The 27394-nt window shown below is 45.7% G+C and overlaps 1 protein-coding gene across 3 annotated transcripts in view; it reads left to right on the plus strand.

Moving 5' to 3' along the window:
• The window catches only part of LMF1 (lipase maturation factor 1), a 328947-nt gene extending 305425 nt beyond the window's left edge, over window positions 1-23522 (plus strand). For 2 of the 3 annotated variants that reach the window (XM_044980874.1, XM_044980875.1), the window contains 2 exons: window positions 3733-3845; window positions 23293-23522. In XM_044980874.1, the coding sequence (XP_044836809.1) occupies window positions 3733-3845; window positions 23293-23467 (288 nt within the window). In that variant the 3' untranslated portion in view covers window positions 23468-23522. The remainder of the gene's footprint in view (window positions 1-3732; window positions 3846-23292) is intronic. The other variant, XM_044980876.1, reaches the window with a different exon arrangement.
• Window positions 23523-27394: the final 3872 nt, after the last annotated feature.

Here is a 27394-nt window from a genome sequence, read left to right on the forward strand (position 1 = left end):
GGCTGAGTGGGTGCAGTGGGCTGTCGGGGGGTACAGGAGGGAGGCTGAGTGGGTGCAGTGGGCTGTCGGGGGGTACAGGAGGGAGGCTGAGTGGGTGCAGTGGGCTGTCGGGGGGTACAGGAAGGAGGCTGAGTGGGTGCAGTGGGCTATGGGGGGTACAGGAGGGAGGCTGAGTGGGTGCAGTGGGCTGTCGGGGGGTACAGGAAGGAGGCTGAGTGGGTGCAGTGGGCTGTCGGGGGGTACAGGAGGGAGGCTGAGTGGGTGCAGTGGGCTGTCGGGGGGTACAGGAGGGAGGCTGAGTGGGTGCAGTGGGCTGTCGGGGGGTACAGGAGGGAGGCTGAGTGGGTGCAGTGGGCTGTCGGGGGGTACAGGAAGGAGGCTGAGTGGGTGCAGTGGGCTGTCGGGGGGTACAGGAGGGAGGCTGAGTGGGTGCAGTGGGCTGTCGGGGTACAGGAGGGAGGCTGAGTGGGTGCAGTGGGCTGTCGGGGGGTACAGGAGGGAGGCTGAGTGGGTGCAGTGGGCTGTCGGGGGGTACAGGAGGGAGGCTGAGTGGGTGCAGTGGGCTATCGGGGGGGTACAGGAAGGCGGCTGAGTGGGTGCAGTGGGCTGTCGGGGGGTACAGGAGGGAGGCTGAGTGGGTGCAGTGGGCTGTCGGGGGGTACAGGAGGGAGGCTGAGTGGGTGCAGTGAGCTGTCGGGGGGTACAGGAGGGAGGCTGAGTGGGTGCAGTGGGCTGTCGGGGGGTACAGGAGTCTGACAGAAGAAGGGCACATGACCAGGGGGTGCCAGGGAATGTGGGGGCAGTGGGAATGTCAGGTGTTAGTCTATGGGGAATGTAGGAGGTGGGGCTGGGGACAGGAGACTGGAAGCATGTGGAGGGGGAATGTGAGTAGGGGAAGAGAGTAGGTGTGTGGGGCTGGAGACAAGGAGAAAGGTTAATGATAAGGGAGAAGGATGGACATGGGGGGAGGGGATAGAATGGCAGCGCCTCCCCCCCCGCCCCATGGCAGGTGTTACAAGCAGGTAAGGAGAGTTTATACTCAAGCAGCCGACAGAGAGACCTGCGTTTGTGCATTTCAGGTTTTAAAAACTACCTGACGATATTATTTATTAAATTCTCATGGTTTGCTCATGGTTTTTGAACACTTGGGGTTGACCATAGTGTTTGAGCCGGCCGATCGGGTGAAATGAAATGTGTGCAAGATAAAATCAGAGAGATGGTTGGGGGGGGGTGACCTTTTTTTGAAAACTTGTTGGTGTAAAATGCTGTGGTTTTACCCTCAGCTGAGATGAGCATGGGACAAAACCCCAAAAGGATCTGCCGCTGTTTGAACGGCCTGCCATCCATATTCGGTGTGTTCCAGCCACTCAGTTCTCTCTGTGTTTTCCATAGCAACGGAAATAACAAACTTTGCCATTACAAAAGATTTGCCTTTTATTGATGCTCTGTGTTAATCACAGTCTTGCAGGTACAGCTGCTGGGTTTAGCTTTCCCACAGTGTCCCCTACTGCTTGCTTGAAACATCCATTTGGATACACGTGTATAAAAGTCTTTTTATGGAACAATAAAGCTGATAAAACCACGGATAGGTGAAATGCTCTTTATAGAGATGTGCTGGATATCCATATGAAATACACAAGCTTCATTATTTCAGAGAAGGAGATAAATAGAGAGGGTCAGATTCTGCCACTCGCAGTGAGTGGGTGCAACCCCCTTGAAATCAGTGAGCCAAATTCAGTGATCATTTAAATAAGGATGTAAATTGTACATTGGTCAGCAAATGGGTATAAATGAAAGAGAATAAGAGGTGACATGGAAGAGGTGTGCAAAATGAGCGTTTCAGAGAAGGTACTTCAGGCAGGTGCTCCTGTTTTCCCTCTCTCCTAATACCAGAGAAAGGCAACAGCCAATTAAATAAAAAAAGCAACACATTTAAAAATGATAAAAGGATTTTTTTTCACATGGCACACCATTAGCCAGTGGAACTCACTGCTACCAGATATGATTGAAGCCGTGATTTTAGGAGCTGAAAAAGAATTTGATATTTATATAAATAGTAACATCTCCAGCTATATAAGACAGGATGTGATGTGTAATAGATGGAAACCTTCATGATTCCAGGCATAATCCAATCACTAACTGATGGGGATTAGGAAGAAACTTCCCCATGGGTAGGTTATTCCATAATTGCTGTTTCAAGGATTTTTCCACTTTCTTCTGAAGTATCTGGCTCGGGATGCTGTCGGAGACAGGCTGAACCACCCTTTTATAAAGCAATTTGAGATCTTCAGCTAAGGGATGGTTGAGTGCTAAGTATTATCTGATCGTCTCTCATAATAAAAGCAGGGATGGGCAAAGAGGAGGCAGGCATGTTACTGCTTGGACTCTGAAATCTATACCTACTTACGGATCTGTTGTCTGTTGTTAGCTTTGGTGTGGCTGTAGAGCCAGTACGTTCAATGAGAAGGCAGGTGCTTTTGTCACCATCAAAAACTAGGATTTTGTAAGTCTGATATCTTTGCATTTTCCTGACACTGCTGCATGCTTTTGTGCTATGAAAAGGCAACCGTAACCCTTTTAGGTATGACGCCACCATTTCAGTGTCACTTAACTCTGAATCTAGTTCATGTGCGTGGGGACCTTCTTGCCCCTGTGAGACAGGATGTTCTCTCTTTTCTATATGCAAAATTTTCTTAAGGTGTTTTCTGCTTACTGCCGACATAGAGGAAGTATTCAATATAAATTTCCCTTGGAGAGATTGCGTAGCCCCATCTAGATGCGCTGAATTTGTTTAAACATGCTGTGTGAAGCTGTCCAATGTTTACCCCACACACATGTTTGAAATTACAGCTGGCACTAGAGATTCTGTATGATGTGCCAAGCACACATCCTCTCCTTCAAAACTCACTTCTTGTGCAAAGGCCACAAATTCGAAACCACCGTGTTAAAGATGGGAGAAAAGGGAGAGAGATAAAACCACTCTTCAGAATGAACCTTCTTCTGAAGTCTCTGAGGGCAGTGGATGCTGTCTTCTTATTTATATTATACAATCCTCATATAGCTTGTGTTCTGTAATGCAACACGGTTGTGCAACAGTGTCAGGTGTTGGCTTCATAGCTATACACGACACAGAGACATACAAAATGTTAAGGGGGAGTGCTGCGCTATCAGAGATGCACCCTTCCGACAAAAAGTTCAAATAAGCCCGCTGTCTAGCAAGGCAGCCCCTGTGGCATTTAAGAATCCATGGTTTCAGAAAGAGGATGGGGGTAAGCCCCAGTGTACCAGCCAATATTCCCTTCTGTCACACAGATTCTAGTCTCCAAGACTATGTATAGGCTATTATGCATTTAACTACATAATTCTTAGGCTGCCTTTTTTGCTTTTAAGTCCCTTGAGCACAATAGGAGACCACAATGATTCATGCTGTTACTTGTGGCAGCTAATAAGGTGCTACAGATCTTCACAAAGCAGCAGCACCATGCTGGGCCCATATAGCAACAAGCAAGGAATCACTTCTGGGTGAGGTGAGTTTAGTACAAGGCTTACTGGCTTAGCTTTGACAAACCGGGCAGATCTGCTGAGTACAAACGCCGAAGGTTTCCAGCTTGCCACAGCAAGTCCAGCCGCTGGTAGAGAGCACATGAGATTCCTTAATATCTATTCTCTGTCCAGTAGGCTAACTCTTTTGTTTTGTTTTTCTCTCCTCCCCACATACTCCTCTTCCACCAGACCTACGAACAGAATGAATGGATAATCCACTTGGCTGGAAAGCTGCTGGCCAGTGAAGAGGCGGCGTTGTCACTGATAGCGTTCAATCCATTCGAGGGCCAGGCACCACCAAGGTAAGCTGTTTCTATAAAGGTGACAGGTGTATCCAGACTCCATCTACAATATGCTTCTTTATAGCTTGGAGGTGTAAACATTGTATCTTTTTAGTGTGCATTTTATTTCATGGGACACTGGTTACCCCTTCAGTAGAGCAGTGGCTGCTGAAAAATTTACACTCCTTTTAAGACCTTTAAATGCAAATTTAAACACCTTCACCTCCTTCCTACTGCTCCTTGGGCTGACTCATAGTAGGTCAGCCATCCTTAGGTAGAGACAGTTCCCAGGTACTTGCATCAAGGGACAAGCAGCGCTTCCCTTGCACAGGAATCTTGGCTGTTGCTGCAGCCTGTGAGCTTTACACCATCCCACCAGCATCGCTTTGCGTGGTCAGAGCAAGAATCCCATGTCCGGTGGCCGTTGAAATAATAGAACGATCGATGATTTATTTTCCTGCAGAAATATTTGGTTTTGTTGGAATTTTGGGGCTTCATTGAAAAACCGAAAACCAGCAGCCAAAACCTGAAAAATCGCTACAAAAGGCACATTTAAAAAAAAAATCTTCTTAAAAAAAAAAATAATTGGCTGAATATTTTCTGTCAGCTTTAATAATAGTATGTGGCCCTTCGCTCATACTCTGATGCTGTCAAAGTGCATTAAACAGATTCACAACACCTACGTGAACTAAACGTTCTTGTGAAGGAGATCTCGTGCTTTTCTCGTGCTAACACAGAGAACCCCACATTATCTGAGAAGGGACTTAGCGCTTCCTAAGACTGTCCATCAGAATACCAAACTCTGTTCTTCTATTACCTATAGATATATATATGTATGGTTATATATAATACACCTCTACCCCGATATAACGCCACCAGATATAACACGAATTTGGATATAACGCGGTAAAGCAGCGCTCCAGGGGGCAGGGCTGCGTGCTAGAGCAGATCAAAGCAAGTTCGATATAATGCGGTTTAACCTATAACATGGTAAGATTTTTTGGCTCCCGAGGACAGCGTTATATCGGGGTAGAGGGGTGCGTGTGTGTGTGTGTATATATATATATATAAAATTAGGGCTGTCAAGCGATTTTACTTAAGTGCAATTCCCACCAACATAAACCAGAGCTTCCTCATATCAGGGGGTCTTCTGTTTTCCTAAAATCCTTCAGACACCTTGCTCTGCTGATCTGATTCAGCCAGATGATGCTTAGATACTGCATGGACAGGTGCTATAGAAGATTTTCAGGCAGACTGACCAAATTCAGATTTGATTTTACCAAATTATCTACTCACCTAGCAAAACCCAGAACATGGATTCAACTTTAGTGTGGCCACATCACCCTCCAGCCATTAAAATCCAGGACTTTCCATGGAAGACGGGTCATGGCTTGGAAATACACATTTATTCTCTTTGGAGCCTCTGACCTTTCCTTCCCACTAGCAATGCAAAGCAAACCGAGAGACAGTGCCCTACTGTTGAGAACCAGGCTCTTACGATACGTAGTGCAAGGAGTATTACCCATAGCCAGGAGACTCTGAAGCCTAACAGAGTTCCCATAAATTCCAGTTTATTGTGCGAGGCGTATTATTGGGTAATATCACAGTTTGTTCAGTTACACAATCAATAGATCTGTTACACCAAAATAATTACATGTTGGATGTAATCCAAGGGGGTTCTTGGGGAGCTTCCGGCAAAAGGCACACTGGGATATATCAGGGTGTCCCTTGCCGCTGAATGATACAACTTTAATAATGTTTAGTGAGGGTTTCTCGGCTCTGATTAGCCCTGCCTGCATTAGCTTTACAAATGAGGAACAGATCACTTATGTCGCCTGCCCAGCTAGTCTCCCTGGGCGGTATTAAAAGGAACGGGGAGTAGAATGTGAAGCCAGTTCTCTGGTGTAATTTGGTTACCCCGTCACTCCTTGGCTTTTTGTGAACTTTCACTCTGATCTACTAGATGTTCCTTGAGCAAAACCGGACTGCGGCACTGGGCTCGGTATCTATTTGAGCAGCTTCTTATGCTAATTAATAGCACAGGGCATGTTGCCAACTGTCTGATAATGCAGGAGGGGTGAAACTCACCCTGGTGCAGAGGGCCCTCTCACAGTTCAGTATTTCCTCTCTGTGGTGCAGCAAAGGCACCCATTCTAGGCTCCTAGATCCTCAGCCGTCACCTCTCTGCGTGTCCCACTCCCTCGTGACTGGAGTTTTTCCAGGCTACACAGTTCCCTGCCCTACACTATGCTATTGCCAGCAAGCCAGACTGCCTGACTGGCCCAGCACATTGCTTTCTCTTTGAAGGCTGTGAACAGTGCATTGCCAGCGGTTCCAAGTTACCACATTGCTCTTTTTAACACACATCTATTATTAAGGGGAAAGCATTACAGAGAAAACCTATTAAAGACAATAAAAGAACCTAAACACATGCTAATAAGCTTACCAGAGATCACCCCACCCGCCCTCAGCTCCAGTGGGGGCTCTGGCAGGAGTCCGTCCTTCAAACCCTACCAAGGGGGTTTTCTGTGGTTCAAAGTTGGTAACAGCCTCAGTTCAGAATAAGCTGAGCAGATCAGCCTGGTTCAATATATAGCTTGGGCCTTTGATCTCCAGCCTTCCGGAACAGGCAATCAGCAGGCAGCGGGTCTCTCCTCAGGGTGTAGCTTCGAAAGGTTGACGGTTTGCATACCTGGCGGAGGGCATTTGCATTCACCTCTCTCTAGATATTTCCCAGCAATTCCACTTTGCATGTATTGTCCCAAAACACCGTTCCTGTCTGCCACGTGGTTCAGTGTTGTCTTGTCGTCATCCATAACCTTTGGACTCCAAAGATACTTACCCTTCATTCAACAAGGGTTTTTCAAGGGGATTGCCGGAAATTGCCCTACCCATCAAAGACACCCCCACACCCCCACCATTGAGTCCTGTATCTGGGCTGCGCAGGGGCACAGAGACTAGCTGGTCTCCCAGGGATACCTCTGCAGAGGCCACGGGGAGAAGTCGCCGGGGGATGGGCCTGAATTCATGTTAATGCACAATTGGCAAGAATGAGCTGGGATAACAGCCACCAGAGGACTGGGCGGCAGCCCAGCTCACCAGGCCTGGTTTCTGCAGGTGGATTTCCAACCCTGATCTCAGCAGACTCCATTTGCGGAGAGTCTGAATGTTGAGCTTTAGCCGTATGGTCTACACTGGGATAAAAAACCCACGGCACCAAGGCTCAGAGCTGACTGAGAGGGGTCAGCTGACTCAAGCTTGCAGGGTTATAACATCACAGTGTCAACATTTGGGACACGCCCTCCCCCATGTGGCTTCAAAGCCCAGGTGCCAGAACATCTACAATGCAATGGTACAGCCCCACGAGCCCAGGTCAGCTGACCTGTGCCAGCCGCAACCCATGCCCCAGGGCTTTCTTTGCAGTGTAAACATACCCTTTGAGTTCTCCAGCATGGTTCCTTTTTTAAAAAGTCCTGAAGGCTGGCTGCCTCGGGGAGTTGCTAACAGAATCTGGAGCCCTTAGACACTGGCTTGAATCAGGCGCCCCTGTTGGCAGCAAGCGAAAGTTGTTACTGTCTGACAGCTGTGGGCAATAAACAGCTCTTGCAGTTGATTAAACAGCCAAAGTGTTTGATAATCCCAAAAGCTGTTTATTGCCAGGATACCCCCAGTGCAATAAACATTGTTCCTATTATACACCAAAAACTCCTCTAACAACAAGCAGTAACAACTTAAAAATCAAGGAGAAATACGTTGTTTCTTGCCTTGTAGCATGTTCATAAAACACGAGCTGCCTGTTTGCATCTGTCATGCACTTTTCAGCCTCATCATGTTAAAAAACAAACAAACACGTAACCGAGTGCAAGGTGAGTTTAGAAACAAGAGAATAACTGAGATGTGGTTTGGTTAATATTAAGTTTTTCCAGGCTGTGATCAGTTACGGTGTTCTGCAGAAGGTGAGAAAATAGAAGATTTATGTATTTAAAAAAACGAAACCATTATCGGCGTTAGCATCTCTCTTACTTCTGTAAACTCTTCTGTGATGGTCAGTACATATTAAGTGTAAGGATGCATCCTAGGTTGGATATTATGATGCAGATGGTTTTGTTTCACCAATGGGTCCTGAATGTGATTTTATAACTGCTTTGATGCCATCTGTTGAATAGATGGTCCTCTATATCTTGTAGAACACAGTCTTGATTCATCACTGAGTGACACCAGTTTTATACCAGTGTAGTCTAAAACTTTTGCATTTCTTTCCTTCTTTAATTTCAAAGTTAGCCAAGTTTTTGTCTGGATTTAAACATTGCCCCATATCTCTCGCTTCCTAAATCCCTGATCCTGCACCTGAACCAACGTGGCTGGACTCTTGCACCCATAGTCTCGTTGAACTCAGTGGGGCTGCCCATGGATCTGTGGGATTACCTGTGCAGTTTGGATGGAGACCCAAACCTGCTGGAACAGGAGAACCTGAGAGTGAAATTTACCAGAAACTGACTAATCTGTTTTCAACCGGGTGAACTGAAGGGGGAAAGAATTGAAATAATTAAACACATATTCCTTTAATTCTCTCAGTTGTAATCATCTTATGTATTATTAGTGGTGTAACACAAGTCATGATTTTCTTTTAAATATATGTTTTTAAACTGGCTTGTGCCCCTTTAAATCCAAGCAGAACTTGTAAGTAAAATACTAATAATACTCCATAAATCCAAGCAGAACTTGTAAGTAAAATACTAATAATACTCCATTTCATATTGGACAAGATGTTTAAGAAGTTGCTAGTGACATTGCTTGTTGCCATTTTGGGGTTCTTGAGACTTCTTGACAAGGTCTGATTTTTCAGGAAATGCTGAGCACCCACCCGCTGTCAGTCAGGCCGCTTTAAAGTGTCTCAAACTGGGCACAAAACACTCAGGCACTGTAAATTACTAGCCACTTTTGAAAAACCCCTAGTTAATTTATTGGTTTTACAAACATTTTTTTCCCCCACAAAAGCTTAATTTGAACATTGACAGCAATAGTTAAAAACGAAAGATAATTTTTTTGGCCTCATAGGCTCCAATGATTTCCACAGTCAATGCATAGACTGAGGGCATCTACTAACCCATACGCTCCTGCCTACATCTGACTGCTACAAATCTTTAACACACCTTCTCTCCCCACCTTACAGCTAATTATCCTGCCCACCAAGGTTCTGTTCCACTTCAGTAGCTGGGTGGAAAAAATCTAATTTTCCTACTATTTTCCCCCCATTCTAAAGGGAATTTTGAGATTTAATTATTTTCATTCCCTGCTAGACTAAATAATTAGGGAAAGGGACTGTTTTCCATAAGAACATTAAGTTTCATACTCCATAGAGTTTATTCTGCTAATGGAAACTCTACACCTCGAATAGCCAAGGGACTTTCAAAATGAGTTAATGCCTTCAAAATGAAATTTCTGAGACCAAAGTTTGTAGGTTTCTTTACAACTCTGAAAATTATAGTATTTTTTCAAGTGTGATAAATGTAAAATGAGAAACAGGTGACTGATTAAAAATGAGTGCATTGTTGAATGTGCAGCCTAATTGAGTGTGAAACTTTACTTCAAGCAAAGTGATGTTATTGGAATGTAGATGTACAAAATATTATTGTTCAGTGGATAGTTCATAAAACATTTGCCGTCTTAACTCTAAATGGTAGGATTTCAGCTAAGAAATGAATTCGTGTTTTAACATACCGTCATGGAAACAGAACTACAACCAAAAATGGATTTTGCTTACAGAAAGATCCAACAATTGTTTCCATTTCTGAATGTAAATATTCAGTGACTCTCATGTGAAACTTTTCAAATGACAAGCCCCTCTTTTTTTATTTCTTAGACCCACTTGCTTGGAAACCTGTGGGTTTTCATTTGAGTTTTATCCAGTCATTGTAAACTTTGGTTGATGAAGCCTCAACACACAATTTAAAAAACTAGACCCTGACATCCAATTTTATTCCTATAGGCAATATCTTTTAATCTGATATTATTTGACTAGAAGAGCATTAGAGGTTAGTATTATGTATTGTTCGTGTTTCATCTGTTTTATTTTCTGTGTCCTTAGTAGCCTCAGGACTTAATGTATATGGACCAGATCCTCAGTGGGCATACATCGGGATAGCTCCATTTAAGACATATCTTGTGTGTTAGCTGACATTGTATCTGATATGAGGTAAGCTCTTAGGCAGTATCTACACTGCATGCCAGTGTTTGCAGCATGTAGGCTGTGTGTAGCTACCCGCTGCAGTGAAAAGCAAGCTGTGTCACATGTCAATGAACGGCACTGGAGCTGCCGGAGCCTTTCTCCACTGCCAGAGCCTTTCACTGCAGTGGGGAAGAGCTCCAGCACCGGGGATCTGGCAAACCCTTTTTAGCCGCTGCTTCCCTCCCTGAGAGAGTCTTTCCATGCTGCCAAAGTCTTTCCTGCCGCAGAGAAATGTTCCAGCAGTCAAGAAGCCGTGGGACACGACATGGCTAGAAATAGCAGCATAGAGGGAGAAACACAGCTTGAACAAGTAGAGAGCCATGTAGGGTATGTTCTCCGATACAGACCCAGGCACAGGCATGTCTTTACTTGCCTAGGCCATGCCTCACCATCTAGATGGCTGATTATACCCATGCTAGAGGGGCTACACACGTGTCCTCTATGTGCTGCTGAGAGAAGCATGCAGTGTAGATGTACCCTTAGGGAGGATGGAGTAGTTTGTAGTTTTCACATGAGTTAGCAGGTTGAGGTAAAGACTATGGGAGATCTTGAGATATTTCTTGACCTGATAACTTGTATGAAAACCATAAACTGCTTTGTCTTCAATAGGAATTTACCTCGTGTTAGTTACCAAGTATTAGCTAATGCAAGATAAGAACACCCTGTTTTTTTCTCCAAGTGAAGATCAGGCCTTAGAGTCAATAGCTCTTTGTTTCTGGCCGTTAGTTGAGGCAAAGACATATAGAGGGGAAATAACCAAAAACATTATATGGATCCTATTTCACGGACTCGTTCACACTGGCAAATGGAGTACATTTGTAGCATATGTGAAAATGAAGTGGCTACTGGAAACCTGTGAAGCAAGTGGCTGAAAAAGGTGGTGAGACTGCCGAGTCCAGGAGGCATGACTGTTACCAAATGAAATTAATCAAAGCCAATAATTTCAGATGACCGGCGTTTGTACCTTTTGGGAAAAGGTGGGAGGAGGCAGGCCCATGATTTAATTGCTCAGAGAAATCTATTGTGTTTCTTGCTTAGTTGCACAATGTAGCTCTAATTGTTGAGGTTTTTGAGGAGCTCTTCACTGGGATTGTTGGGAAGGTGACAAAGATGCCATCAGCTTCTCTCCAATAGAAATAAGAGAGAGGTTATAGGTGTGTTACGGAATCATCCCGTCACCCCATGGATTGGGGGGGCACTGCAAATCTAACACCCGTTCCCTGTGATAGGAGTGGGGGCGAAGAGTACAAGTATATAATGGAGTTCTTCTCAAGTAAAGAGGAGGAACTGTGCAGGTATTTCATGGGGCTCTCCCCGTCAGACTGAAGGAACATCTGGCATACTCTGGACTAGGGAAAGACCTTGCACATGTACAAGTTCACTCTGAGTTTTGCCGTGTCTCTCATGATAATTCTTCCATTTTACATTTACTTGATTGATACTGTGATTTGGAAAAACTTGGCCATTATAAAATCTCTGGGTGCATGTGAAATACACAACGTTAACGCTGAACGTATGGAGGAAGTCAGTCCGAATAAACTCAAGCCACAGCTTCCCCCATCTCTAGTAGAACTTGTCAAAAAAATTCAACATAGTTTTTCATCGAAAAAATGCAATTTGGTCAAAAGCAAAGTGTGTTGTGAGAACATATCAATTTCAACTAAATTTTCAACCAAAAAATCAAAACAAATCATTTTGACTTTCTTGTTTCATATTGATAAGGTTAAATGTTTCATTTCAACTTCCTTATTTCAATTCATTTTGTTTTGACTTTTCAGTTATGTTAAAATATTAATATAAAGACCCAGTTAAATCTATATATTAGGTTTAATTTCTATCATGTAATGTTTCAACATTATCAAAATGAAACATTTTGACATTATCCAAATGAAATGTTTCGATATTTCCAAATCGAAGGTTTGTTTGGAATTTTTGTGTCAGCTTTCCAGGAACAAAAACACAATTTGAAATGTCCGAATTTCCAGCAGGATGAAAAATTCTGGTTTCCAACCATCTCCAGTAAATACCCAGAATTTACTAGGAAAACTCTCAAAGATGCATCCAGCTAGTGCAATATTGTACTATTCCTTTTTGGCCATTGCTGGTAATCATCTCATAGTGGGGCGGAGGTTTGCTTCCCTTTGTATCTATGTTCTGCCCCCATAGCTGCATGTCTTATTTATGCTCAGGCTGTCATTTTTCTGCCTTTGTAACCTGCTCTTATAGTAACTCTTGTGCATCCCTTTTGAATTAAGCAAGAACATGAGAAAGGAGAGCAGACCCCTTGTCACCATTGGCTTCTCTGAGTTAGTTGTCAGCATGCATTTGGGGTGACCAGATAGCAAGTGTGAAAAATCAGGACACTTTTATTTGCGGGGAGGGGTAATAGTTGCCTATATCAGACAAAGCCCCTAATATCGGGACAGTCCCAATAATATCAGGGCATCGGGTCACCCCACATGCATTCAACACCTAACCTCCTGAGAGTCACAAACATTCTAGGTTGAGTAATGTCACTTCTTTCAGAGCCTCAGACAAACTATCGCCTAGGTCCTGCACTGGATCCACGTGGACAGACGCCTGCACCCATCCAGCGTCCCGCTGACACTAGAAATGCTCTAGTTTAACCGCAAGTAGATGAAGGTGGTAGAATCACTGGCCGGAATTCTGTGGCCTGTGCAGGAGGTCAGGATACACGATCCTAAGTGGGTCCCTTGGTGGCTTTATAATCTGTGAATCCCTGACTTTGGCAGAGCTGTGCATGGTGCAGGAGACTGCCCATATGCAGCCAGTAGCTATGCTTAATGTTCCCAAAATTTTGAGAGCCGAGACCCATTTTGGGAAAGTAAAACCAATCACGTCCTCCTTCAGTCTTGACATACTAGCTGGGCAGCACAAAGCCCATTCTGCAACCCTCCAGCTAGTTCTTCATCTGCCTCCCCGGCCCCAAGAGCGCACCCCTTACCTTCGAAAACACTAGCTTAATGGCTGCATCCCATCTATGTTCTTCTCGGAGAGGAGGTATGGTCTATTGGTTAGTGTACTAGCCTGGGACTTGAGAGAACTGGGTTCCATTCCTTGCTCCCTTCCTGCGTGACCGTGGGCAGGTCCCTTGGTCTCTCGGAGCCTCCGTTTCCCTATCTGTACAATGGGGATAATGGCTCTGTCCTGCCTCCCAGCAGCTTTGTGAGGTTAAATACATTAAAGACTCTGAAGCGCTCAGACACTATGGTAATAGCAGCCACAGAAGTACCTTAGATAAAAAGGAGGCAGTGGAAGAAGGAAAATAACCTATAAAACTGCCATTATTTTCTAAATGGCTTTCGATCCAAGATTAATTTATGATCTCTCTTGCTAACAGGCCTAGAATAAGCAAGAAAACCTATGATGGAGGCTCTGCTGATTTGATAAATTTATACTTTCCAGCATGGCATACTCCCTGATTTACAACTGAGTAGGAAACTTTGAGATAAAAAAACAAAATGAAAAGAAGATTCGTGTTTTGGTTTCTTTTCTCCACCCCCGTGTGCCCTGTCAGGCCATTAATTCCATCAGAAAACACCGTTCCTGTTTTTTTCCCTCCAAAAACTCTCAGCTGTTACAGGGAGACAGCTGCACCCTCTGGAACTAATTACAGCTGTCTGGGAGATTTAGGCCTTGATCGGTAACAACTTGAATATTGCTGCTAATTTTTAACACATACAGTTGGAAGATGTCATAATAGGCTGATATATGATAGAATCTTAAAAGTGCTACGGCACAGCTGCTACTGGGCATCTGGCAGGATGAGTTGTAGAATATTGATTTAAGAAATAATGCTTATTATTTTTAGCCTTTCCCTCCTCCCTCCAAGGCCACATGATTTCATGGACTGAGGGCGGGCAGGGATGATAGAGTGTGTGTGCTTGCACAGAAAGGCAGGAGCGTGCATTATGCATGGGTCATTGTACTGTTGCAGCTATTAGTTTGATTTCCAGTGGGTTCCTGTTTGGGTGGCTATGTTGAGCCTCTCATTTCAGTCGTCATTACTGAGATACTGATTGATCTTCTACCATTCGGCCGTTTGGATTTTTAATTCTGGATGCTTTTACAGAGTGAATCTGACAGTGGTAGTCTGTTAGTCCATGTTCTGCATTTTATGAACTGTTGTTGTCACTGGAATAAAATAACATAGAGAGTTCTGCATCTCCCAAAGACCACGTCTGACTCACCTTAGCTGGCTCTCATCTGTTGCTTGCCGTTCATTTCATTATTTTGTCCTGGTGGTTTGATAAATTGCGGTTCTTTGGGGGGATCTCTTAAAGGACATTACCTTTGCAAAACTGGATCCAGTTGTTAGTCCATGCACTCTGGTTTCCCACCTTTTGGCAGTAGCTAACACCTGATGCTTCAGAGAGAGGCAAAAATAACCCAGAACCATTCTTCACTTGGTAAATCATGGAAAGCGATATTTGTAAGAGAGAATTTCCTTCTTGACCCCTGCACCTCTCATGCTTCAGAGCTGAGAGTTGATCAGCTTTTCCTCAGTGTGTATATTCGCCCATGTTGTTAGTCTCTTTTTAAAGTATGAGAAAGTACTGTATTTAGTTTCCTCGTGACCTTAGTGGGGATTTTCTCCTTGCTCTGGAGCAGTGAGCAAGGCTCATCCTTGCAGTCAATTTCTTGTGATTAGAAGAGGGCTTTGGGTGTTTCTAACCATCAGAGGCGTAAAGTTCTGGTACAGCCTTCCCAGGGGAGCTGTGGGGGCAGAATATCTAACAGCTTCACAACTGAGCTTGATAAGTTTATGGAGGGGATGGTATGATATGACTGCCTACAAAGGCATGTGGCATCTGCAAGTAGCAAATATTGCCTGTGGCTGGAGATGGGACAGATGGAGAGGACTTTGAGTTACTACAGAATTCTTTCCTGGCTGTCTGGCTGGGGGGTCTTGCTGACGTGCTCAGGGTCCAACTCGTCACCATATTTGAGGTCAGGAAGGAATTTCCCCCCAGGTCAGATTGGTAAAGACTCTGTTTTTTTTCACCTTCCTCTGTAGCATGGGGCACAGGTCACTTGCAGGTTTCAATTAGAGTAAATGGTGGATTCTCTGTAACTTGAAGTCTTTAAATCAAGATTTGAGGACGTCAGTAACTCAGCCAGAGGTTAGGGGTCTATTACAGGAGTGGGTGGGTGAGGTTCTGTGTGCGATGTACAAGAGGTTAGATTAGCTGATTGGGTTGGTCCCTTCTAGCTGATAAGCCTATTGGTGGATCAGTGCCCCAGCTGTCGTCATCTTTTATGTTTCTATCGTTACTAAGAAACGCATCGTTTTCCCTTGTGTTTCAAATGTGGCATATTCACTAGGCTAGATATTCTCTGAGGGCGAAGTGGATTAATAGACAAGGGTGGCATATTGCGCTTGTGCGCTCATATTTTTATGTTCCTTTTAAAAGCAGTAAGAGTGACCTGAAAATTTATTAATTAGAAAGCACAGCATGCCAAAAAGGCCAAGGATCTGGCAGGTGTAGAAGCCTGTGTATAGACTGAAGGGGCTATTCCTCCACCCAACCACAGAGAGTCCTGTGTCAAGCTTCTTCTGCCTGACTTCTCCCCGCTGCCAGGACAACACCGAGGAGACAGCTGGTGCCATCTCTAGGTCTGGGACATGAAGACACATTCTCCCAGTTGATTGACAGGCAGCCGGGAGGAGCTTTAAAGGGGGTCAGGTGGCTAACAAAGGGAGTCCCAGCTGACAGCTCTGAAATGAACGGCAAAGCTCTCAAAGTACCTGGCTGATATCCATGGCAGCTGGTTATTTGTCTAGCTGAACTCAGAGCTGCCATCAGCGGCATCCTTGAAGCTAGCAAGTTCCTTGAACCCAGATTGTTGGTTCCATGGAGTCCACGAGCTCTACTGGTTTTGCCAGCAGAATATTAAGTTCCTAGGGTCCTAGGTACGTTCTGGTTTTGCCAGCAAAACCAGTCATTTGTGTGAACCGAAACTATCGGTCTCAGAATTTGCAGTCTCTCCTGGGTGTGTCTCCAGAGCTCCTAAGTTCCAGGAACATTAGCTGTTTTTCGAATGGAACCTTAAAAGCCCATTGGCTTGTGTGAGTCTGATGCGTGAGAACTCCGGTAAAAAGAGCGATGGTCCTTGACGGTTTCAGTATCTGCAGGCACCGTGCATGTGTGAAATTTGCTTGAGTTACAAGCACTGCAGGTCTGCATTTGAGGCTTGTAAACTCTGTGAGCCCTAAGATGATGGACTCGGGGGTATTGATTCTTTTGCCACGTTACTGGAAGAACGTGTTCACTCTCTGAACCCTGCAGCATGAGTAACTCGCAATAATGATTATTCATCCTACCAGAGGAGCTGGCAAATTCTGTAAACCCTGGAATGAGGCAACCAGCTAGATTATAAATCCAGCGCCTTACTGGAGTGGAACTTTACCGCTGTGAGCCCTGAAACACAGGATTCACAGTAAGTATGAAGTCCAACAGCTTTTAGATCTGTGAGCCTGGAAGAGAGAGATTCACAGGTGTTACAATCCCTGCTGTGTCGTCTCCACAGCATTTAAATTCCATGGCACTGAATTTGGGGGCGGGAGAGAGAGCTTAGTGGTTTGAGAATTGGCCTGCTCAACCCAGGGTTGTGAGTTCAGCCCTCAAGGGGGCCATTTAGGGATCTGGGACAAAAATCTGTCTGGGGATTGGTCCTGCTCTAAGCAGGGGGTTGGACTAGATGACCTCCTGAGGTCCCTTCCAACCCTGATCTTCTATGATAATGACTCTGGAGGTCCTACGGTATACCGCTGCTTTAGCAGAAGAGCTTGTAAACTGCACAAAGGAAGAACTCAGATATTATTATACCCTACATTAGCAGGTATTTCCTCTGACATTTGTGGATCCTCAGGCATAGGCAGGCTACTGCAGCCTCTGAATTTTTAGCTGTGTAAGGGCCATAGCGGGTCCTTAATGACCAGAATAATGCTTCCAGCTTGCTGACCTTGTAGACTCAAGAGACAAGGTCAACTCTGTAATGCACACAGTTTGGGTCAAGGAATTTAGTAGCTTTGCAGACACAGCCAGGCTCTATAAAGTGAATAGCTTTGGTTTAAGGAGATTACAGACTCCAAAGTCACAGCCTGCACAGTTTGTAAACTCTGAAAACCAACGTGTCTGTTTCGAGAAAGGAGGGAAGCTTGGCTGAGACACCTGGCTTAATTTCTGTGATCCATAAAGCAGCATCTTCCAGCCCTCCTCAGCAAAGAATTGTTTGGTGCACCTGGGCTCATTATGGAAACATGTATAAAACAAATGTGAAGTTTTAAAGAGATACCTTAGCCACTCCCACAAAAAATAAAGACTTTATGAAAAGTGACAAATCACCATTTTTTTGGCTTGTCCAATTGTTCTCAACATCCCTGGATGGGGAAAAAAAATCTCCTCTGCCCTAATAGTAAGCAGAAATTTCAATCAGAAATGTTTCTTTTTGTTTGGTTTTTGGGGTTTTTATTAAATTGGTAGGTTGGAATGAGGTTTATCATGCTTCATGCCTAACAACCTAAACGCTGCATTCACTGCAATGGCTCCATGATAAAACTACATCTTCACCCATCATGGAACTCCCCTAGGGAAAATAAAACAATGGCCGGGTTTCCATTTGCTAACCAACAGCTTGGAATTTATCCTCCAAGATACCATATCGGAGGGATCTGTGTGGTTTTCTTCCGCCCATTTTAGTGACCATTGACAAATGATTATCCATGAGACCAAACTATTGCCCATTGTCTATCTCTAACCCTGGAGTGTTTTGAAGGCACTCTCGGCCATATCCCGTCCCGCTATGGTATCTCTATGCTAGATGGCAACATATCCTCTTGACTGGACAGAACCAGATCTGATCATGGTCCACTCCTTCATTTTTAAATTCATCCCCCATGAAGGCAGGTGGCGATCTGTGGCTCATAACTGAGCACGAGTCCGAGGAGAGGAGCTGTGCAGAAACCATGTGTTCATCATCTGGGAGGGGAGGGGCACTTGTTATCTTTCTTGGGGCACTCAGGGTGGTACTGACTGGCTTCAGAAGAACCAGCCCACCTCTGCCAGAGGGAGAATTGCCATAACCTGGTCACTTGGAAGGAGAGGGGAGATAGAAAGGAGGGATTGAGGAGGAGCGGTGCAGATCGAGCCCATCCCAAAGAGAGAAAAAAGGACACGCTGGGATTCCCAAAGCTGCCTAAGGGAGTTAGGCACTCAAATCCTTAGGTGCCTTTGAGAGAGCTCAGCCAGAAGGCATCTGGGGTGGAATTTTCAAAAGCCCCTCCGTGACTTAGGAGTCCACCTCCTGTTGAGAGTTAGTGAGAATTGTGCTCCTAAATCACTTAGCCTCTTTGGAAAATCCCACTTGTGTTGCCTGAGCCCAGATTCAGGTAGAGCTTTGGTGGAAGAGAGTGGGCTTGGCTGGGTTTTTTTGTTGGTTTTGGAGGGGTTTTGCAGAGTTATTTAGACTCTCCATTTAAGAGCTTGAAATGTATTCAGACGCAAGCTTTCTGCCACAAAAATGCAGCTTTAATTGTGTGCGGTTGCCTGAATGCTCACACGGTTCTAGTTTTACAGGCCGATCCCTTTGATAGCAAACATTTTAATAGACAGGCGACATATGGGAAAGATCATGCCACATCAGATGATAGATATTATTTAAACTGGGCAGGCCAGCCCATTTGGAAGGGACGGGGAAGTTTTCATTCCAAAGGGCTCGTCCAACAGCCAGCATGTCTAAGGGAAGGATGGCTTTGTAGTTAGAGAAATGAACGGTGGGACCTGGGAGCCCTCTCTGCCACAGGCTTCCTGTGTGACCTTGACCAAGTCACTCAATCTCTCTGTGACTCAATTTCCCATGTGTAAAAGGGATTATCATGATTTCCTGTCACCCGGGGATTTTGCAAAGATTGGTGTTTGTGGCATACTATCTAGTATTTTTTATTTATATTACAGTAGTGCCTAGAGACCCCATTTGAGATCAAGACCTCAGTGTGCTAGATTCGGTGCAGACACAGTGTGTGAAATAGCCCCTCTCCCAAAAAGTTACCATCTGAAGTGCCAAGACAGAGGGTGGGTGAGGAAAAGAGGTTCAGAGAGGGGAGGTAACTTGCCCACACTCATCCAGCAGGTCACTGACAGAGCCAGGACTCAACTCACGCCTCTCCAGTGTGCTATCCACTAGACCACACTGTCTCATGCAATGCGATGGTGACACAAGCCCCTTGCTCCATGGAGTCCATCCCAGGGCTTGTGGGATAAACTCTTCTAGGCGGATTTTTTTTCCAGCCCCGTTTTGCAGATCTGATCTGCTAGTATTTGCTGCAGCTTCCCTGAGAGATATGGCACAAGAGTGGTCAGTGAAGGGGCCAGCTGGATTCATGGCAGCTGGAAACACAGCACCCTGCCCTGGATGGCCAGTACCAAACAATTAAGTCTTTTCTGGAAGATTGGATACGTTTCAGAATCAAAAAAGCAATCAAGCAGCACAACTTTCACATCTATAAGTATCTCAGACAGGAGCCTGCAGGCAGCCTGGGCCCATGTAAACTTAGATGGTTAGTAATGTTCTAATTATTAACAGGAAATTTTCTGCTCCTGCGAAGTAAACACTCTGGGAGTAACACTTCAGCCCCCAGTTGACTTTTACCAGCCTTAAAAAAAAAAACCAAAACCCCAAATTCTCTTGAATATAATTAAAACAGCAGCTGTGGGTTAGCATTTACAATGATACAACCCAGGTTTCTGTGCGACAGCAAACGCGGCCCAATCTGCGGCACTGAGCGTGAGGAGTGGTGAATATTTTACCTATTAAAAGCAATTACCCAGGAGCCTCCCACTGAAGTGTGCAGAGCTGGGGTCCCCAGCCGGGCCAATGCACAGCTAAAACCCACTCGGACCCCTGCAAGGCACACCATCAATTATAGCGCAGCCTGGTTCAGAGTGACTGGACATGAGGTTCGCCAGGTCTGCGGGGTGTGGAATGGCCTCCACCTCTGAGCTGCTAGCCAGCAACCGTGCTGGGACTGTGTGCATTATCATATACAGCCGGTGGAGATAAACACCACAGGAAGTACCGCCTCGGATAGCCAAACTGACAGCTTCCCTTGGGCCCCTGATTGGTCCAAGCACCCTATTTAAGCCCAGGAGTTCCAGGAAGTGTCTGTGCCACAAGGTGGACTCCCCTGCCCGTTGTCGTGATGGACCTGCTGCTTCTCAGCTCTCTCTTGGACTCCTGACCTTTGGTTCTGACCCGCCCCTGCTCCGACCGCTGAGCCTGACAGCTCAAGTCCCCATCGTGACACTGGATGGGTGACATCCTAAAGGGCCGACGTGGGGGATTTGAGGAAGAGGAGGGGGTGGTGTGGGCCGCTTCGGAGGATTCCACTTTAGATAAGACCCTAGTGTCCAACTTTCCAAGCATCCAACTTAAGCAAAGGCTGTTGCTCTGCAATCCTACGAGGTCTATTTTGCATTGTATAAAAGGAATCTCTTCGATGCGTAAGGCCTTGTAAACACTTAAGTGACGGGAGCCTTTAAGGGCTGCATCCTACCCTTTGGTGTGCAGAGATGCGGGGGGCTCTTTCTGCAGTGAGAGGAGGCATATTCTGGGGTGTATCTAGGCCCTGAACACACAGGGAGACACCTCCCCAGCTTAAAGAGCTCAATCTAACGTCTGCTCTGCAATCGGGAGCTCTAACTGCAGCACGTGTCCAGGTACCTGAGCTAGCGTTGATCTAGCTAGCTCGAGTAACAATAGCAATGAAGTTCACCCAGGATCCTGGGTAGAAACCTGAGCGGCCACCATCCATGCTGCCGTTACTTGAGCTAGCTTGGGTACATCCCCACGGGCTGCAATCACGCCTCCTGATGACCGTGTAGACATACCCTAAATGAAGAGGTGGCAAGTGAGTGTAAAAAATCCATGAAGGGAGTGAGGAAGGGAAGGCAAGGTCCAGTGATGATAGGCATGCAGGGTTGCATGGACTCATTAGGTGCAATGTGGCAAATTAGGGGCCAGATTTTCTTGGCCGCTAAGTCACTTTGCACCCTGTGAGCAGTGCAAAGCCGCCTCAAACTGGCACGAGATGGGCAATGAAGTATTCACCCTGTGCTAGGGAGCTCTCTGCCAATGGATCATGGCAAGTGCAGCTCTGCTGTGTCCTGTTCCAGCCCCCCGCCTCCCAGTGTAAGCGGAAGGAGGTGACATGACATAGGAGGGGCGGTGAAGGAAGGTGGCATGCTGGAGCTCCGTTCCACCTGATCTTCCCCTGGCATAAGGACCTTGTGTCAGTGGCTTAAGTTAGAGCAACCCAGGGGCAGCTCTAACATGCAATGGGCTTGGCCCTCCCTGAATCAGGGAGTCACAACCAGCTCCTTGTGCTACCCCACACGTGCACACAAACATATGTGCTTGCTTGCTCTCAAATGGAGCAGAGAATCAAGCTCTTTGATTGTGTTTTGTTCTTTTTTTTTTTAAGTTAGAAAAATAAACAAGAGAGACCGATATTGGCAAACCATGGTGGCCAGATGCAGAGAGAGGTATTAGCGATAGCTCCATGTTGCTGTTATACTTTAATAGGAGCATTTATTTATTACCCATTGCCTGTCACCTGGGCGCCAATCAGGGCTTGAGCTGAGATGTTCCAGGCTTGATCACAGCACACCCTTTCTTTTAAATTAAGCTCGGTTCCTTCTCGGTCTTTTGCTGAAAACTGAGCTTCATGTTTGAGAGCCTTGGACTAGAGTGAACACACCATAATGAAAGCTGAATGGCAGATATAGCGCAGCCTTCTTGATTGCTTTAGCAGTAGGAACTGACTTTATAGCAGCCCAAGCCCCGGTGATAGAAACAGGCAGCTGCCCTGCTCAGTAGCCAGGTTTGTATTTTAGTAGTGAAGCAGAGCAGTTTTAAATGAGCACTGACGTGCCTTTGACGTTTTTTACTGCCGGTTATTTTATGAACTTATCCAGCAAATACTGTCGTGCACTCTGCAAATAGGGACTTCAACTCCGAAGGGCTGCGGGGTTGTTCTCTCTCTTGTCAGCATGCCCTATATCAACGGGTGGGAGAAAGGGGTTTGTATAAACCAAAACTCTAGAACAAAATGCCCTGTGCAGCCTCCAAATGTGTTTTGCTTGACTGATGAATACTTCTTTCTGCACTTTTAAAAAATCTACTTTTCCATCGACTGCCAGGGCGGTCAGAAAACAGATGCGCTCTTAGCCTCTCTAATAAGCTGTGGAGCAAAAGGAACAGGAGCTGGTGGGGTTAGGGTGAAGCGATGCTTGGGGGCTGTTGTCATGAAATGTTTTCATTGATGAGAATAACTTGGGGGATCAACCAAAAGTTCCTTGTTTTCATCGCAAACTGTTTTCTTGAGGAGGAAAAAGAATCAGTGTTTTATAGCATGACTCCACGGGTACGTGTCCACCCAGGTCGAGCTAGGTCGCAAGAAAGAAGAGTAGCCATGGTGGTGGAACAGGCAAGCTGCCCAACTATGTACCTAGGGTTTTAGACGGGGTTAACCTGTCCTGCTGCTCACACTGCCACCGCCTCACATCTCTTTTTATCACACTCGCTCGGTCAGAGCTAGCATTAGTGTATCCACCTGCGCTGGAAATTGCAGCTCCAGCTCCAGTGTAGGCCTACTCTGTGGCAGATGTTCTGCAACTCAGGTCCATTGAGCACTGGCTGGTTAGAAGGTGGTGGCTCCTCCTCCTAACTTGCACTGAAAGGAGCTAAAAATATATCGCTACTTTCCTAATGTTGCTTTACCATGTAAGCAACTTCTGCAGTTGCTGCGTGGATCGTCTGTGATGGTGCATAGGAGTGAAGGAGCTTGGTGTGACCGTGAACGGGAAAGGAAGAGGAGACAGGGCAATGGCAAATAGAAGGGGAGATAGAAGCCCAGCAATGTGAGTTGGACAGGAAGTGTCCTCAGGACAATCTCTGTATTTAGCTGTGGTCCACAGTGTGAAGGCTTTTGAGAACCCTTGCTCTGGGGGATTATGAATGGGATCTGAGGCCTTTCTCCTATAGGTCCTCACTGCCTAGGTTGGATCCAAAGCCATTGCTTCCTGATGGATATTGGTGGGGCTTGGGCCAGTGCCTAGAAGACAAGTGTCCGTATCGCAAACGTCACTGTGGCAGCGTTGGCACATATTTGCCTCGAACCTCCTTCTAACCGCCCTGTGTGCTTTATTTTATTCAAAGGTGGATCAGAGGAGAGCACTTCAAGTACAAATTTAGCCAACCTGGAGGCAAACATGCCAGCGAAGGGAAATGGTGGATTCGAAAGAGAATCGGGCCGTACTTTCCACCTGTCAATCTCCAGGGGCTGAAGAAGTTTTACGAAGCAAGGGACTGGCCGTACCCAAAGCAGAATTAACAAGAGGAGAGTAATAAACATTGACCAAGAACAACCAGTGTCCTTAGAGTTTATAATTCTCCCTTCCAAAGTTTTTTTTAAATGTGTCTCTTTAATACTCATTTTATGCTAAAGTCATCAAGCCAGGGTGTCTGTCTCCTATGTCTGTCTGTGCCTATCTTTCTGTTTGCCCAGCCTTCATTCTATCTCTCTTCCTATCTACACATCTACCTGTCTGATTATCTGACCTGTTTTATCTAGCTGATCCATTGGAAGTAATCCAACCAAACTGCCCGCTCAAAAGCTAAACCCGATTTTGAACAAATAGAGATTTGGAGGGATAATGGCAGTTTCAGATTGGCAACAGACATTTGAGAATTTCTGTATAATGGGCCATGTAATTCTGATGACTGGAATGTGGGCTGATCTAAAAGCGAGGCAGGTGAAACACACTCACACATACACACCCAAAATGACACAATTTTAAAATTTCTGAAATATTTATCCGAAAACAAAATTCCACCTGCTTTTTCACATCTCTCTACTTTGCAAAGTGTCAGCCCAAATTCTACACTGTTATACTGATTTAAATCCTGATCGCTACCTCTGTAACTGAGGACAGAATTTAACTTTAGGACTAGGTAACACATGTATTAGAAAGATTTCAGTACAGAGGCAGGAAGTGATACCGAGTGAGGTGTAATTCCAGTATCAGTGGACGGTTTTGGTGTTCTCTCATATACCAATTACAGTGAACATATGTGCAATATTTCCAGAGGTTTTCCTGTGGAGCACTGTTGTTCTAAATAATCCAACTTCCCTGCCTGGAGTGAGCTGTCTTAGCTAACAGCCAGCCTGCCCCCAACACACTGCATTCTGGTTTGGCCTGGGCACAGGTTTAGAAAGATGGAAGCTTTTAAATCCTGAGAAGGCTTAAGTGTTTTCCTTGAAAAGGGGCTTATGCTGACTCTTGACTTCCTAGTGGGAAGACTCCAGACATTTTGCTGCAATGCTGAATACAAGGGGAACTGTAATATTTCCTTCAGCACTTGCTACTTTTGCACAGGTTTTCTTCCTCTGAGCAAAAGTCTAGTTCTCTGAAGGATAAGTTTATTAACCCCATTGGAGGTATAAAACCAACAGGCTGAGATAATAACACAGAAGATAATCTTGTATTGGATTTTCCCACTAAAGATAATTCTGTCATGGGACACTCTTTAAACTCCCGTCTTAACTATTCTCGAGACTCTTTGAAGGCACAGAGGGGTTATTTTTGCCCTTCCATCATAGGGGTCTGCAGTCCCTACCTCTTGTCCATTATACCCTTTGTGTCAAAGCCTGATGCTTCTGCTCTGTTCTCCTATATCATGGCTGCTCTGAAACTGATCTGAAAAAAATGGTCCATTTTAGTTCAATCAGAAGTTATGGGGTTAATGCACGAAACACTAGGTGAAGTTCTCCAGCCTGTGTTATGCAAGCAGTCAGCCTAGATGATCCTAATGGTGCCTTCTGGCCTGGGCATCTCGGGTTCTTTGAAAGGGCCCGTGGATTTCCTACTCTCTTAAGTGTGACATTGACATTCGTGTCCCTCCCCCACTCAAGTATTTAACACTATGACAACTTCAGGTAGCTTGGCCAGGACAGGTGGGGAGGAGGGCAATGGACTAGCTTCTCCTCTGTCAGGGAATACCAGTCAGAAAGAGTTTCTTTGCTAATGAGACATGCAGAACTCTATGGGATCTCTCCAGACAATAGCGAGCAGTCAGTGGGTACGTTAGCTGAAACGGGAGTTGGAGGAGCAGTTCTTCCTGCACCAGCTACCAAGGAAGGGGTGCTACTTTCCCCTCCCCCTCTGCTCCTCATTACTTTAATGCCTGCTAGCAATTACCAGGCCGGACCAATTTTCCCTGGGGCCAAGCACCATTCTCAGCTCTGAACACATCACATGGTTCATAGGTCACAACACGGATCCAACATGCTAGTGTGCAGGGCCCGTGCGCGGAGACGTGAGTTGCGTGTGGTGATGTAGCTGCCCTTGATTCCGTCAGAGTTGCTGTGTTGTGGCTGCATCGTTGTTCTGCCCGGGGGTTCAGTGACTGGGGATGTCGCCGTAAAGTGATGTTCCGCAGAGATGCCTTGGAAGGTCCACAGTATGATAAACAAACAGGCAAATTACAGTTTGGTCTTTGATGTTGGTAGCCATCACTGTGGGCACTGCTGAGTCTAGTACTCGGTAACTTTAAAAGTCACGTTGGAGACCCTCGGCTCCCTCGTCTGCCCTTCAGCCCTTTCCCCTCTATCGCCTGCAGCATGTCATTCTGGCTAAGTCAGGTTGAGTTCATCCCCTAGTGCCATTCCCAACTCCGCAGAATGGTCGCGGCCGAGAGATCCCAGGCTCAGAGCATTGGGTCTGCACCCTCGGAGCAAGAACCAGAACTAAAGTGTTGGGTTCTAAACACCTTACAGCAGCATGTCGATTGACCACTGGACACTGCTTTATTCCATATCTACCTAGCCTTATGCTACCTGCTCCTACCACACTGTAGAAATCCCGTAGATTTAATGACCAGGTCTGATTATGTCTGTCTGTCTTAACTGAGAGTTGTTAATCCGTCACAAGAGACATTTCCAAGTGACTAGGTTTGCTAACACTCAGTATTGTCGTCAGTTATCTAGATTCATTTCCTGAATCAGAGAAAAGACTGGGACTGGGAAATACTTAGGTATGAAAACGATGAGGACTAAAGAAAACCGTAAAATGGATTAGATTAGATTAATCCTCATCAGTCCCCCTCGAAAAATGTTTCGCACCGTCTCCTCTTTGATTTAGACCTTCATCTATCACAATCCTTCAACATGGCTCCAGCTCAAGCCAGTTTATACTACCATGTGGCTGGTTGGCTGTTGTGGACGAATCACAGAAGAGGAAGTAGAAAATAGAACAGGGTCATGTTGGGGATGAGCGTCTTCAGAAAAAGAAAACTATTTGAAATTGGCCTTTATACTCATGAATTGCTGGTTATCTAACTATGATGAACAGAATACCAGTTTAAAAAAACCCAACCTAATTAAACAAATTACCCAAATTAGCAAATAGTTTTGTATTGGGTATTCAAAATCCCAGCAGTTTGCTGAGGAACCATAAATTGCTAACAAGTACTGCACAGTGGCCAGTCCTCGTGGGCTCACAGTCATAGCTCACAGGTAGGCCTAGAGTGTCAGAACAAGCATAACATTGTGCTTTTGCTTTTTGCAATATAGGCCCAGCCTGCAAGCAGTTTCCTTACTTCCTGTGCTGGCAGAGATGATGTCAAAAGCCACGTTTTGATCAGATGAGCCTTGTTACAGGGGCTGCTATGGAGCGTTGCTCTCCTGGGTTAGCAGAATACGGTGGGGTTTTTAAAAGGCTGTTGGAGTCAACAAGTCCGACGCCAGCTTCACCAAGTTTAAACCGGTTTTGTTTTAACGTGTCCTGGCCCTGCAGGCCGGGCTCGCTGTACTCCTTTCCTGTTCGTTTAACGTGGGATTTTATAACTGGTTCTTTTTCTGAGGGAGCCACCCCTCCCCCATTGCTGAGATCCAGGAGGCAGAGCGGTCGGCCAGGCCACTCAGTGGGTGTGAATGAGTTAGAGGTGCGGAGCGCCTTGAACTCCCACTAGCTTAGGAGCACTCAGCACCGGGCAGGAGGGGGCCTGACGTCTGCACTTTAGAATTCTTCTCAAGTGTCTGAAGTGCACCAGGAGCCAGCCCTGCCTGCGACAAGCCCAGGTCTGCCAGGGCCTCTTGCAAGATGAGCTCTGAGCGCAGAAAAGAGCAAAAAATGGACAGCCTGAAAAAGCTGGAGGAACAAACACAACCGAATGCACCTTTAAGACGCCAGGAGCAGATAACTCAGTGGACTGGACACGAGCTATAGATCTTCCTACCTCTAGGTCACGGGTTCAAACT

Source organism: Mauremys mutica, chromosome 11, assembly GCF_020497125.1.
Source record: "Mauremys mutica isolate MM-2020 ecotype Southern chromosome 11, ASM2049712v1, whole genome shotgun sequence".
Taxonomy (NCBI): domain Eukaryota; kingdom Metazoa; phylum Chordata; order Testudines; family Geoemydidae; genus Mauremys; species Mauremys mutica.